The sequence below is a fragment of the Lactuca virosa genome, chromosome 9 (assembly GCF_052849685.1).
Source record: "Lactuca virosa cultivar CGN04683 chromosome 9, Lactuca_virosa_CGN04683_v6, whole genome shotgun sequence".
Lineage (NCBI taxonomy): Eukaryota > Viridiplantae > Streptophyta > Magnoliopsida > Asterales > Asteraceae > Lactuca > Lactuca virosa.
The window spans coordinates 227,843,943-227,860,446 of NC_136434.1; the positions used below are offsets into that span (position 1 = coordinate 227,843,943).

The following is a 16,504-nucleotide window of genomic DNA, read 5'->3' on the forward strand; positions in this document are numbered from 1 at the left end:
CGTCATAGTAACCCACAAAATCATCTACACCCTCTGGCAGGGTGAGAATCGGTGCCCCGCACAACCACTGTCTGAGAGTCTCGAAGACTGCCTGCTGATCAGGCCCCCAGCGAAAGGCCATCGACTTCTTGGTCAGTCGGGTCAAAGGAACCACAATCTCGGAGAAGTTTCGTATAAATCTCCGGTAATAACCCGCTAGACCCAGGGAACTCCGAATCTCAGATGGAGACCTCGGAATCTCCCACTGCATCACGGCCTCTATCTGGACCGGATCGACTAGAATACCCTTCTGGTTGACAAGGTGCCCAAGAGATTGCACCCCGCGCAACCAGAACTCACATTTGGAGAATTTTATAAAAAGTCTCTCCCCCACTTAGATTCGACTAAGTCTTCACTACACGCAAGAATTGAAGGATTTCCAATCCTTCCCGCTTCCTAGTATCCCCTTGATGACAACCTGTACTTACCAGTGCTAGCGATCCATCACCAATCAAACCTTAAGATCGCCCATCCTCTGAAATCTTGAAGAGTACTCTTGAAATCTGGTCCAATCTAACACCTCAATCCATCTCCCATGCTGTCAATTGAAGGTCTCAATCTTCACTCTGGCTGACGAATCCTCGTTCTCATTTCCAATCTTTCAGTACCACTAAACTCTAACCGAATACAGCCCATGCGAAAATACAATTCTCTTGAACATGCGATGACCAACCACTTATGCATCTAACACCCGCGACTGACACTACCCTTTTCATGTCACCAGCTCTGTCCTAGCAATGGTAGTGCCTTGAACTCCAAAGTTCATCCATAGAAAATTACCGACCATACCTGAACAATGATAGAACGCCTGAACGCTGACTTCATTGGAGAACTATAGCTCTACTCCTGACCGAGTATCCTCTAACTAATTCTTCTGCACAGATCCCGACAAAGATCCGAAATAATAACGGTACACGCGAAACCCATTCCGCAAGATGCGTCCCTCTGTGGGTTCATCAAGGACCTTTCGGCATGCAGGATGGCATATATGATCCTTGATAACCCAAACACTAGCAGAAAACCGACCCGAGATCTGACTTATCCAAACTCACTCGCTATCCCAAAGCGATACGTATTCCAAACATCCATCTAATAGTAGTATAAGATAGCATACCCGCAACATCTGGAGGAATCCTAATCACCTCCAGCTGACATGATCAACCCTGCCACATTTGTAGCAGCCTAAACCCTTGGAGCGAAAAACTCCCTCATGCACTTTCCCGTACGTGCTGCACTGACTCCGGCCCTGCTGGCCTTTCACCCGATGATCAGAAGTCATGGGTCTCTTCCTGGGACCCTCTACTATACGCACCTGGCACAACCCTCTCTTTCCAAGGTGCTCCAAATCGATCTCGTATCTTCAAACTCTTGGAAGTCATATCCTTCAGGGTCTGACACCCTGTCACGCTCACTAGCTCACTTGCCAATGGCTAAGCTGCAACACTGGAACATCCTCTGTTCCCAATCCGGGTCACTATTTCCTCTCCGAAGCTCCTCACATTCTCCAAGACTCTCACTGATTCGAGTATGGATCCTGTGCTTTCAGTAGTACGGGCCCAATACTACCTTCCACACCTATCCATACTTTCCTCAGCAATCCTCCTGGATCCTCCAAGTCACTTCCTCAACTGGTACACCCATGTCTCACTGAACCTCACTACTAACCCACTGAAACGTATCCTAGGCTTTCCTAGGTTCTCGAACTCACCCAGTCCTCAGCTGCTGAAAGATTCCCGGTAATGTCAACTAGCTACCTCATGAATATAGCCACATACAACAGAGGTTAGATAATCCTTCGAGTAATAGACCCCTCCCTAGAACGGTTGGACTCAGACAAGAGCTGCGCAATAGGGTCAGATCTATTACTCTGATATTATCCGGCATGTGTCCCATGTGACTTAGCATATTAACTTAGTAGCTAACTCACACCACTAAGAGTCCCACAAAGCACAAAGCAAACAACATTCGGACAATGGAAAATCTAAACATCATATTCCAATCAAATCATTCTATCCTCTAATCAGGAATTTGTACATGCAATTCAAAGGCTCATACAATCTGGCATAACCTAAACAGGATATCCTATTACTGACTGATCAGTACTAGCATGCAAATCTACAAGCACATACAATAGGCATATAAGGCATCCTCCTATATCCATAGCCCTAATCTAGCATGCAATTCTCATAATCATATCATATCATACCATAACATAACATGTATGGGTATCTTGGGGAAAACTTACTTGAGCTCGGCTGATTGCACGCATCACACACTTTGTTCTTCTCAAAGTTCTTTTCTCTTTTCAGATTCTTTTCAAACTCCTTTTTATAAAATGGTTTTACCTTTGAAAATTTTCATACCAAGCCCTTAGTTTGAGTTCAGACACACCCGAGAGTATGTCCGAATCCCTCAAACCAAGGCTCTGATACCAACTTGTAACATCCCAAAAATACAGGCCAAAAATTTCATTTTTAAATAATTTATTATAAAACCAACAGTATAAGAAAACATCCATAATATCATGTCATGTCAAAACCCAAGTAGAAATAATCAAAACATGTTATCATAAAACAATATCAGAGTGTAATCCCAAAGATCTCATGTACGCAAAACATAGTGTGATGCGCTGCGATCAAGCCGGCTCCTTTACTTTGAAAACGAGTACCTGAAACCAAAACTGAAAACTGTAAGCACGAAGCTTAGTGAGTTCCCCCATCATACCACATACCATACAATCATATAACATACATATACTGTCAGGCATATCTGGGTGCCCGACCTACCCCTTCGGTCCTCTCGACCGGATACTGCCTAGCATATCTGGGTGCTGGCCTCCCCTTCGGTCCTCTCGACCGAATACTGCCTAGCATATCTGGGTGCTGGCCTCCCCTTCGATCCTCTCGACCGGATACTGGGGACTATTTCACCCCTACCACTACCACATAAAACCCTAGCATATAAACATAAATCACATAGTGCCTAGCATATCTGGGTGCTGGCCTACCCCTTCGGTCCTGTCGACCGGATACTGCTTAGCATATCTGGGTGCTGACCTCCCCTTCGGTCCTCTCGACCGGATATTGGGGACTATTTCGCCCCTCTACTACTACCACATAACATGTACACATAATCATATTCTATCTAGCATGACTGGGTATGACTACCCCCTTCGGCCCTATCGACCGGAAATCCTGGGGACTATCTCCCCTACTGCTACTAGCATATAACATCATATCATACTAGCACATAACATATCAGGTAGTAGAAAACCTAGATGATATCACGAAGACAATCATCCAACATACAACTCCTACTGGTGGGCCGGCATTGTGGCCGTAGACCCACCGCTACTGGAAGGTAACTTACCTCTCACTGTTGAAGTCCCGTAGACTCAACCCCACACTGCTGAAGTCCTGCAGACCCAACCTCAGCTGCTGGATGACAGATTCCCGAACTGTCAATATCAAAACATCACCCAATTAATAATTGGGTTCCAACACATAACCATAAATACATACTTGGGTAAATACTACTTTACCCCTAACTCAGCTTTATCCAAGCCCAAGGCCCAATCCAAAGGCCCAAAAGTCAACTATGAGTCAAAGCCCAACATATGGCCCAATTTTCCAAATTGGGCCCAACCTTTACAAGGTCTTGCCATAAGGCCCAACCATGTATTCCAGTCCAACCTTTGACAGTTTAATGGTCCAATATTATATAATCATTAAGGCCCAGCTATGGCCCATCTATGGCCTAATTTTCCAAATTGGGCCCAACTCCTCATATGGGCCTTACCTCAAAGCCCATTAATTATTCTAGTCCATTAGCTTGATCTTGGACGGCCCATTAATAACCCAGTCATCAAGGCCCAATAATAGGCCCAACAATAAACCCAAGCGAAATTAGGGTTTTCTCATAAAATGACAATTAGGGTTAAGTGTTTCTCACTTAACCCATTAAGGACTTAATCCATTAAGGACTTAATCCATTAAGTCCATCATTCTTCTAAATAAGTCATATGGTGTGATTGGGGCTTAATCACACAATTCCATTCCAATGGCCCAAAAGTGGGTCCCAAAGTCCAAGCTCATAAATCCAATATTAGGGTTTTCTAAACCCTAATTAGGGTTTCCAACCCCCTCTTAGCCCAATAGGCCCAATAGCTAGGTCCTTAAGCCCATTAAGGTTTCCTAAGGTCAATTAGGGTCCATTAGACCCATTAGACATGTTTGGGCTTTAATGTCAATTAGGGCTTCATTACAATAGGGTTTCACTAAGCCCATTAAGGCTTCTTTGGGCCCATTAGGGTTTCAAGCACCCCAAATGAATCAACATAACGAGACAAGGCACACCGCCACCCGGCACGGCGGCAGCCACCACCATACGGTGGTGGTTCGAGATTTCTATTCATTATTCTTCTTTGTTACATTTTACATTGCACTCACGAAAACACACACTACACTAAATAAACACACATAACACACGTTTGAAGATTTGTTCACACACCAGCCACCCACCCGGCGGCTCCCAGCAGCGGCAGCAGCGAACTTGAGATGGCAGCCACCACCCTATGGTGGTGGCGGTGGCTTCTTCCGTTTCCCCAGTCAAGCATCAACGACAGCAGTAAGCCCGTTCTTGCAGATAAGGACGCAACCACCACTTGGTGGTGCGTGACGACGGCAACAACATCCCTAACGGCCACTACGGTGGCTAAAGGCGGTGGTTAGAGCTATCGGAATCACACTAGCAACCTGAGCACACACACGCACCCTCCAGATCGGAAATGGACCCGGCCACCCCACCTGGTGGCGTAAGACAACGATGATGGCGTGAAACGATGACAGCAGTAGCGGTGATACGACCAGCATTGCCAAAAACGGAGATAGAGAGGCGTTCCTGGTGGGAAACGGCCAAAATCCAACGCCAAGACCAACAACCACAACAGTAGTGGAAGGAGGAGAAGGATATGGCGTGTGTTGTTCGACACCGGCGACGGAACACCGTAGACGGTGCGTCATCAGCCAAGAGCAGCAGCGACACAAGACAGCGGTAGCAGAGGAGTGGGGCGACGACGCTCCTGATGGTTTTTGGCTTCAACACTGGCGGGTAATGACTTCATCGGAGGTGGTGGTGTGGTACCGGAAATCGCAAGTGAAGGTGGCGGCTGGAGGTTATGGTTAGAGAGGATAGCGGCTGCATCGTCCATTAGGGTTAGGGCAACCGGGGATGCGGGTTCATATATCCCGCTCCTAACAAACTTCCATCCATATTAACAACATCAGTCCCTCTTTTCCTCATTTCTTTCAAAATAAGGCCGATATTTACCATATAAACCCTCATAATCATAATCCCTTACAATTTAAGTACAATATTTACTTAACAGCCCTCCGCCTTGGAAATCTTTTCAAAACTAATCCATGATTTACCTTTTTAACCCCCGATTCCATAAATCTTTACAATATAAACCAAAATTTGCATTTTATCCCTTAGTTCCATAATTCCTTTCATATTGAGTCCTAATTGTTACCCATCATCCCCTGTCTTCATAAATAATTATAAGGTGAGTCTGAAAATTACACTTTTAACCCCTAATCTCTTAAAGTGTGACAATTAGCTCTACGAGACCATCATTTGGTATATAATTATTTATTTTAGGGCTTCTATTCGTTCATTAATTTATTTATTTATTAAATAAATAAACAGGGTGTTACACTAACCATGCTTCCCTCTTGTTAATTTGTATCGCTGAAACTATTGCTAGTTGTTACTTATAAAAGGGGAAGCTTGAATAGTTGAAAACTATATCCGAAAACTATTGTAGATTAGTAGAGTAAATATGTGTAGCTAAAAATTGTTAAAATGTAGCTGGTAATTGCTAACGGAGTAAATGTGTATAACTGAATATTGTTAAACAATAGTTGGTTATTGCAGAGTAACATAGTAAATGTGTGTAGCGGAATATTGTTAAAACTATAGCTGGTTGCAGATTAACAGAGTAAATATGTGTAGCTAATCATTGTTAAACTATACTTCGTTATTGTTGATTGATGGGGTAAGCTTGTATAGCTGATTATTGATGTTTGACATAGTAAGTTTGTATAGCTGAATGCCATAGCTAGTTATTATTAACTTTTTAAAAAGCTAGCTTATAAGCTAGCTGATAAGCTACTTTTTGGTTTGCCAAACATGACAACTTAAAAAAGCTTGAAAAATAAGCTAGCTTATCAGCTAGCTGTGGCGCGCCAAACACAGCCTAAATGATATAATAATGCTACGTGACATGCTGGTAATTTATAGCTAGTCGTCGTTAATTGATATAGTAAGCTTTTGTAACTAAAAATCTTAGTTGACTATTATTGTATGATATGATAAGCTTATGTAGTTGACAACCATTGGTGACAGCTGATAAATTATTTGGTGGGCCTTTTGGCAACAACCATTGGTGATAGCTGATAAATTATTTGGTGGGCCTTTTGGCAACAACCATTGGTGATAGCTGATAAATTATTTGGTGAGCATTTGTAGCAACATATATTGTTGATAACTGATAAATTATTTTGTGAGCATTTGTAGCAACATCCATAGTTGAGAGATAATAAATTATTTGTTGAGCCTTTGTTGCAACATCCATTGACCATTATTGACAGATAATAATTAATTTTGTTGAGCCTGCATGGCAAAAACCATAACAAATGATGGTTGAATAATCGTGGTGAGCTTATATGGCCAGCATAATAGTTGAAGTGATAATTGCCGAAAGACTATGGCAGATAATGGTGGAAACCTATATTTGATAATTTCAGAGACAAATCATGTAGGCCATACGAGTTGTAAGGATTGTCATGGTTATAACGGTAATGCATGGATCGAATCATTGTATAATGTTTTGATATGCGATCATTTTGGTAACTGCTTGTATGATGTCAAATTATTATAAACGAATAAATGCACACATGGTTGTTTTGTAATATAAAAACAAAATTTTTTGGATGTACCTTGTGTTAATTTTTCGGGTGTTACAAGCTTGTTATTCTTCTAATTTCTCGATAGGCTAAAAACCTTGTGGACATACAAAGCTAAAAGGCAAGGAGTGCAAGGAAGAACAAAGCCCATCAAAGAAGGAAATGACACATCTAAGCAAGTGTTCTGGGACGAAACACACCATGCATAAGATTTCTTGAAAGTTCACCCCAAACTCCAAACAATCCCACACAAATCAATAGGGTTTCTTCCAACTGCCAACATTCACTTGTATCCTCTAAATGTTGCAACCAAGATAGGACATCATCTATTCATCTAGCACAATATCAGTTTATCACGATAGTAGTGGTATTGTTTTTATGTTAGTTTCTTTGGTGGTTTGTATGCATATAAATAGTTATACATAAATTGGTCTAATTTCTATGCCAACATTCACTAACAAATTCTTCATTCATTATGATCAAGATCTACTGATTCACAAATGTTTTAACCTTTTGGTCTGTTGCATGCTCCACATTTATCTCCCAATGTGTAAATTATTCATTCTTCATCTCATTCAAAAGAACCCAACAACTTCTCATCTACATTTCTAGTTTCCCTACTACTGTTCAAAAACTTTAGCCCAACAACAGCCCAAAGAAGAAGCTCATGTCCAAAATTTTGTACATAATAATAAAAAAGAAAAGATTCCCATACTATCAACTTGTGCATCACGTCTGTAAAAGTCATACACAAGATCAACGACCAATTAAGTACGACATGAAAAATCAAATTTAAACAAACCCAATATTAGCAACATATCGAAAGAAAGCAAGCAAGCTTACTTAGAAGATGGAACAACATAAGGTCACAATTCAAAAAAATCCATCTATTATACTTTGAGTAAATTACACGGATAGTCCCTATGGTTTGGGGTAATTTGCATGTTTGGTCCCTAACTTATTTTTTTAACTCGGACCGTCCCTATGGTATGTTTTTGTTGCGTCTATAGTCCCTACCAGACATAAAATGTCTATTTTGCCCTTAATGAATATTTTTATGTTGTTAATTCTTTTTTTATTATTCCAGTTATTTTATTAAATAAATTAAATTATTATCATATTGTTAGAAAATGATCCACCGCACCTTAATCATCTTACAGTTCCTACTACCACCTCCTCAGGTCACCATCTCCGGTAACAAATCCAATTCCGGCAGCACCTCAGGTCATCATCTTCGGTTATAGATCCAATACCACAGAAATCACCCAATACTCAACTTAGAGCTACCTAACATTCCATAATAAATCTAAAAATACATCTAAAACCAAACCTGTAACTCAAATCAAAATCCAAAATCCATGATGCAAAAATCACATATATAAAATCAAAGTTGCAAAAATCCCACAAAGTTTCAGATGCAAAAATCACATAAATAATCACAGATGCAAAAATCATACATAGATGCACATCAATTAGTAAAAAAATAAACCCATATTCAGGTGATTCGACTCTATATTAGAGGGTCTACAACCTCTTGTATCCCTAGAGCGTCCCCCCATTCGTTAGTATCAGAAGAATAACTTCCCGCTACCTTCACCATTTCAGTCGATCATCAACCACACCCAGCCTCCTCTATATTTCTTATATCCAACACCACCACCCCATATCTCAAAAACCAAACCAAACGAAATTAAATTAATCTGTAAATCTCACTCCTAAACATCAAATAAAAAGAGATGGCAGGACGAAAGAGTGGATCTTGGGTTCAGAATAGATTTTGATGGTGAGGGGTAAAATGGTCTGTGACGTAGAGCTTTTTGACGATAGTATGGGAGAATGAAGGATCCCAGAAAATATGAGTGTTGACTGGTGGCGGCGACGATGCAGAAGATTGGACCAGAAGGTCGCCTCCAACTCCAACGGCGATGATGACGGGTGTTTGTGTTCATCGGAGTTGAGAGAGGGTTCTTGGTTTCTGATTTTGTTCGCCGGAAACACCATGGCAATGGCGATGGGATCTAGGGTTTTTAGATGAGCTAAGAGTTCTGGAGGATTGAGTTTAGAGAAGAAAGAGAGAAACACGATGTATCAGATCGGAGATGGGATAAGAAATTGGAGGCTGGGGTTAGCCGGGTTGGGGAGGGTGGGTTTTTTCTTTTTTTATTAACTTATAAATAAAAATTAAATGATAAGTAATTAAAAATGAAATTAATAAGGGTAATATAGTAATTTTAGGTCAACTAGGGACTAAAAACGCAATAAATTCAAAAAATAAAGATGGTCCGAGTTAAAAAAATAAATTAGGGACCAAACATGCAAATTATCCAAAACCACAGGGACTATCCGTGTTATTTACTCTTATACTTTTGTTTTGGCATATATTCCCTTGTCAACTACAGTTAGCCTCAAATCATTTCACCACTTGTTTTACATTACACATGGCATTTTAATTTTCATGACAAATCCATTTTTTAACAACAAAGAACAAACACATGCTCATTTTACAAAGGATGGTAAGGCACATATCCTAAAATACCCGTAACATGTGCCACCACATCATTACATCTTGTCAAAAGGCTCACCATTTGCTGTGCAATATCAACATTTGGCCGCGGCGGTGGTATGGCGGCAGGTCTGTTTAACCGTGGCGATGGAGCTAGCGGTCGTGGCGGTGGCAGTGGTGGTGCCACCCGCATCGACTGTGGCGGCAATGATGGTGGTGCCGATGGTTTGCTGTAGTTCATAGACCTCCGTGGTGGTGGCGGAGATGCTAAAGGCGGCGGCTGCAATGGAACTAGCGGTGGTGCCACCAATACTCTTTTGTCTCTGGCCAAATTGAATTTTACACGAGAAATCTTTCTGCCGCCATCATCACCGCCACCGGATTTCTTCAAACACGATTTCACCGGCGTATCCACCGCCACCACCACAGCCGCCGTGTCCTCCGCTGGCGGCTGGCGGTCGGAGACTTTGTCAGGCGGTTCGGAATTGGAAAGCTCCTTGAGACTATACTTTACGTTGGTGTTTCCGAACAGACTGCTACTTAAACTTCCGGTGGCGGTGACCGCCTTCAATGCCGCCAAAGCATCCGCCTTGTATTTGTAAACCACAAGACACGTGAAAGTCTTCCAATATATGCGGGTCCCATCATGATCCATCGTTCCATAACGCCCCAACTTCGCCTTCAGCTCGCTAATAGACGGCAAAGATTCTCCCGATGGAAACTCCATCTTTAAAGTAGTCCATTCCTCTTCCTCTGCCCCTGCCCGCTGCCCGACCTCCTGCCCGGATTTCCTCGGTTTTACAACCACCATCTGCCGCCCCCCATCTTCATCCATTTTCTTTATCTTTTTCTTTTTCGCAACGGTTTCTTCATCGCGATCCCGCTTGATGCCACCCGACGGTGGCGGTGGCGGTGGCGGTGGCGGTGGTGGTGGTTTTACCGGTGGAGCTCCGGCGACCACCGGGGATTTACTTGCGTTTTGAGTGACTGAATTTAAGCTTTTTTGGAATACAAGTGACCGGAACTTTAGAAAAACCTGCCGGAGTTTTCTGTTATTAGTATGAAAAGGATCAAGAGCTAATAAATGCAAATCTGCTAGGACACGTGGCAGCTCCATTTCAGGGCTATCACCATCATGATCTTGAATTAAAGATTCTTTTTTTCTTTTCTTTTTTTTCTCCAGTGATTTGTGAGGGTCTTCAATATTGGATGAAACTTTCTCCATTAAAGATTCTGTATTTCTTTTCTTTATCTTCATCTCTGGGGAACTAATTTTATGGGGGTGTGAATATGGAATGCCATTTTGGGTAACAAACTTTTGGAGATTTGAAGACTTGTGAATTAGAGAAATAATGGGTATGTTGATCTCAAAATCAAGAGGATTATTGGATGATTCTGGAACAATAATGGGTTTGGATGTGTCTTCATTGGTTGAAACTTTTAATGTTGCAAGTATCGGATCTTCGATATCTTCAGGGGTTGACTCTTTGACTTTTTGTCTTCTTTTGAAAAGGTATTTATCTGTCTTAGGTTTATTAGGTTTAGCATTTGTTGGGGTTTTAAGCTTGCTTAGAGTGTCACCAAACACCTGTCGCCTACTCAATGGAGCTGTAAAAAGTAACAACTCATGTGAGAGTGAGATAATGGAATGCGTCATTGAATTCCATTCCATGATCATGTTTGGTTGGCTTGTGGCTTGTACTATGTAGGAATGGAATATGAATTTATTAGAATATATCTTAAATAGAATGTATAATTATCTACTCTATAGATTATTTTAATTATAAGTTTATACCTAATAAGCTTTCATCAACAAAAAGAAAGAAACTAAACATAATAAATGCTCATTAAAACCAATAAAGTTTTTTTTTTTTTTTTTTTTTCATTCAACGGAATGAACCATTCCATTCCTTCCCCGATTCCATCATACCAAACATTACCTTATAGTTACTTTCTAACTACCAAGAATAAACAAATTACAATAAGAAATAATTATAACTAACAAAGACATAAAAGAGGTCCAATTTTTTCATATCACCGCAATAACAATGGTGAAGTGCATTTGCTCAGAAGCATGTGATATATCATAATAAATATATTAATTCTAACCCTAATTATGTGTTGAAGGTAGGTTTCGCTTTGGCATAATGATGAGAATCAATAGAGATATAAGTCTTTTAACTTTTATGATATCTCATTTTTTTTTTACAATTCATGCCATGGGAACATTAGTAAACTTGCTCCTTCATGTTTCCCAAGCAGTAAACTTATAGTAGTCCTATTGTGAGTGCGATTGATCACCGATTACTAAATTTAATCAACCCTAAAATGTTCATTGTTATGAGATAAAAACATTTTGACATGAAAAGAAAATACGAAACAATCATTCAAGAAACTTCAAAACACACAACAAAAAGCAATTAATCAAAGGTAAGTAAGACCACCATAAGAAGTTAAGAACATCTAGTTTGTTAAAAAAACAGTAGGGGGTTTTCAACCAGTTGATATGAAAGAAGAAATAAAGAGGGAAAAGAAACAAAAAAGAACATTTATCAATACCTTTAGATGGCTTTTTATCAGAGGTCGATACTTGTATAGATCCAGGTAATGGGCGAACAAGATCACCACCAAATGCCTGATCATAATAAACTGCCCTTCTGTAAGACATAACAATGGCCTTGTTCTTTATAAAATCAATGTCATCATGTTCATCTGTAGGTTCTAAAGCCAGCTCCCTTACAAAATCAAGAGTCAATCTTGGCTGGAAACTTTCCCTGGCTTTCCGAATTGTGTTAATTGAATATACAGCTCCAGGCTCATAATCCACCACATCAACAGCATAAAAACCCTGTGCATCGGTCTTCCTGAAATTCTGCTTATTCCGACACATACAAGACAATCCAAGAGCACCCCGCCTCCTTACTTCATCAATTGCCTCCTCCAAAGCCTTAACAAATGTTCTTGAATTAGTCTGTAGAGACTTCTCGGCAATATTTGAATCAAATGGTATAAGTTCTGAAGAATCAAACCATCCACAGCTACTGTCACCGAAAAACGCAACCAACAATAGGCCATCCTTCTTTGATCGGCGGACTGAAGGGGTTGCAAGCTCTTCACTGTACACATGGCCAGGCCACCAAGGATGGGATTTCACTTTTCCCCAAACCATATCCCCTACTTCAAATCCATAATCAGGAGATACCTCTATCGAATCCCCAGCTCCTCTATTGTTTACATTATCGATATTTCCTTCCTGCGAAACACTACCCATGCTACCCCTGCAATACACCGACCTACACTTTCATGACGTTGTCGGAGGAGCCAATTCTATATGCCAATGAAGATTTTACTTTACTATCAGTGCTGCCATCAACAACAGATTCTGATTCTGTCTAGGGTTTGTAATTTGTACGATCGTTTGATTCAAGATCACAAAGAACGATTACAATGATGAAGAATAAAGAATAAGGGATGGAACTGGTAGAGCATACAAGCGACAACGGTGGAAGATATGCAACCACCGGAGGGGATGTGTGGTTATCAAAACCCTAGGAGAGATTCTGCCGAGCTTCGGCGATGCAAGGCGTTTTTTAGCTTTTTAATCGTGAGAAATTAAAATTAATAAATACTTCTGCAATTCTTTCCAATTTTAGCAATGTGTTAAAATATTTCGATAGTATTAAAAAAACATGATATCATGTGTTTTTCATGCATAACTGAATGCAATTCACTAAGGTCTTGCAAAGCTCTTTTATTTGTGAAGTATATTTTTTTGTTTATAAACGAGAGTATAATTATTTAATTAAAATAATAATTTTTAACAAATTATTATTTAGTATTTATATACGAAAAAAACAATCAATGTATATCAAATCAAAACCTATAGTTAACCTATTAAATGTCATAGTTTTATATTAGTGGTTAATTCTATTAGACAAAATTGCAAAAATGGTCCCTGTGGTATGCATTTTTTTGGGGTTTTGGTTCAAATCCTGACTTTTTTGGCTTCGTGGTCCTTTTGACCATGTTTGCTTGTGATTTTGGTCCATTGGAAAACTGAAAAGACTAAAATGCCCTTTCTGATATACTTTTTATGTTTTTTCATTTTAATTTAAAGGAAAAAGAAAATAGTTAATTAATTTGGGCCCACATCTCTCTCTCTCTCTCTCTCTCTCTCTCTCTCTCTCTCTCTCTCTCTCTCTCTCTCTCTCTCTCTCTCTCTCTCTCTCTCTCTCGAATACCGGACCTAAAATTCAATCGTTCCTTCAAAGATCTTGCAAACAACATTCGTCAAAAAACTCAAATTCCAGTTTTAATCCAAATGGATTATCATCACCAATCAAGACTCAAGTAGTGAAATTACACACTTCAACTTGAAGTAACTAATTTCAGTATCAAAATAGTGAAATTACACACATCATCTAAAGAAATCAGAAACCAGTTCTTCATTTTCATTCTTCAATACAACTGTGGTAATCATACCCAATTACAACCACTTTAACTTAAAATCAAACCTCAAATCGAAAAACAAAAAACGAAAGCATAGTAAACACAGTCAGTTGTTCACAATAATATACCGACAACCTAACCCAATCAACTGGATTTCTTAGTGGTCATAAGATCAGCAGGCTTGTTCTTCATCTTTTCCGTTTGGGGACGACGACGATGATTTGTGCTCTCCTCCTCCAATCCTAAGGTAGTATCTCTTAATCACCTTCTCCTTCACAAATTTGTTGTAGATGAAAGCAACTCCTCTGAACTGTGGCAACACCAGCCACGCCACCGCTATCAATTTCACATCATACCATATCAGTATCTGCTAACCATTAGTTTCTGGAAATCACGATGATCAAATCTTGAAATAAAATGGTTGTGTTTTATTCCAGTAGTCACCATTCAAGGGCAGATGCAAGAAGCATCTCCACAAGAGTAAGGAAGGAGTATAAGATCCAGTAAGAAAGCCATTGCTGATCATCTTCTTTTGAAGAAGATGAGGGTAGGGTTTTTTTTACTCTTCATTATTGACAATAGATATAGAGAGAGACGAGAGAGAGAGAGAGAGGTGATCTGCGATCATAAAGAAATAAGAAAGAAAAGAAATCGATCTGTTGCAAGAGAAAAAGGGGGTGCGATTTTTCTTTCTGTGTGTGTGTGTGAGAGAGAGAGAGAGAGAGAGAGAGAGAGAAAAGGTGGGACCTTATTATTTTTTTAATTATTAAAATAAATAAATTAGTATTAGATTTAAGAAGAAATGAAAGAAAAATGAAAAATAAATACCCCAGGGGTATTACAGTCATTTCACAATTCAGAGGGACCAAAAACACGACAAAACTAGCTCAAAAGGACCATGAAACCAAAAAAATCGGGGTTTGGACTAAAACCCCAAAAAATGCATACCACAGGGACCATTTTTGCAATTTTGTCTTTCTATTATTAATTTATAATTTTTTAGACCGTTTAAGTTGTGTAAATTGTATATCAAATATATGTTGATTTCTATATATAACAAATAACAAATTAATATAAAAAATAGATACTATAACTTTTGAGTGCGCTTGCATAGTTGAAATGACTTAAAATAAATATATTAATTCATATTAAATTTAATTCATTAAGTTTAACAATTCATCTAATTGTAACTAATTGCATTGAAACAAAAAATAAAATAGAAATTTGTACTTTATATAATATCAAATATAGTAATCTATAACTAAATAATTAGTTTTTAGTATTCTTACACATGTATCAACTTTTTAATTTGACTTATTATCCAACCCTAAAAAATCACATATGTAGATGCATAAAATTGATATGATTGTTATGAAAACCTTAGAAGCTTCAAAGTATTCTAACATGAAAGAAAAATAATAAGCAGAAAAATAAACCCAAAATACTCATTAACCTTTAAATCTTCAAAAAAAAACTGTATACGATATAGAAATATATAAACCGCATTTTATTATCAACCAAACAAAACAAATTGAAAACCCTAACAACATAATATACATTCATGAACTATATATGCCACTACATCAATCAATTAATGATCATAAGTATTATCGGTTATAAAACTTTTGAGTTGTAATGGTTGATTAATCTATATCTATATCTATATCTATATCTATATATCTTATAAAGCTAGCATTTTTCCTTGAACCTCATGCATTTGAAACTCCAAAGTCCATTTTTTCTTGAACCTCATGCATTTGAAACTCCCAAGACTATTCAACTTATACAAATTAATTTATGATTAATTGAAATATTATGATTTGTAACTCTTAAAACTCTTCAAATCATGTTATTTAATTGATGAGTTAAATGAAATATTTAGCCTATATAAGAAATTTGTAGATTACATATTGCATGTATGTCAACACAAAATGATAGATTATATTTGTAGGGTTTGAAGAGTTATATGAGTGGTTCCATGGATATAAGAAAGCAATTGCAACTTTTCCAAATATAAATTCATGTAAACTCAAATTGGATACATATAAAGTTTTAGATATTAACCAATGTTCAAATTTAGGTATGTTTGTAAAGGTATACTTGAGATTATTTTTTAAGTTAATGTGTTATGCATCTTTCTATAATCACAGGATGATGAAGTGGGATTGATAATTACTTCTTATGAGCTTTTGGTAAATCAACCATCACGATATTTATAATTTAGAGCAATTAACTTTGTTAACATGTATGTATCTTTATGTTGTCTCTCTCTTTTTTATGTTAAGAAAATGTATTTTATGTACAAGAGAACATTATTCAACATGTATTTTATGCTATGTATATAATACGTTAGTTTCTATCACTTATTTTGTAAATAAAATCGATGAAGTTTTTTATAATTTATTTTGATGAAAGGAGTTTACAATTATTATTCCAAATTGTTGGTGATAATGACGAAGTAGAACAAATGATTTTCAATATGATATGACTTTATTGTTGAAAACCAATAATTATGTGTGTTATAAAAATTAATTATTTATGTTCTACC

General features: G+C 38.4%; 1 protein-coding gene across 1 annotated transcript; it reads right to left on the reverse strand.

Moving 5' to 3' along the window:
* Positions 1–9,385: 9,385 nt before the first annotated feature.
* On the reverse strand, positions 9,386–13,122 carry LOC145137095 (PWWP domain-containing protein 1-like). Its single transcript, XM_079071236.1, has 2 exons — positions 12,067–13,122; positions 9,386–11,115 (listed from the first exon to the last, which is right to left on the reverse strand). The coding sequence occupies exons 1-2, from the start codon at positions 12,776–12,778 to the stop codon at positions 9,506–9,508; spliced, it is 2,322 nt and encodes a 773-aa protein (XP_078927362.1). The 5' UTR covers positions 12,779–13,122; the 3' UTR covers positions 9,386–9,505.
* Between the last annotated feature and the right edge of the window lie 3,382 nt (positions 13,123–16,504).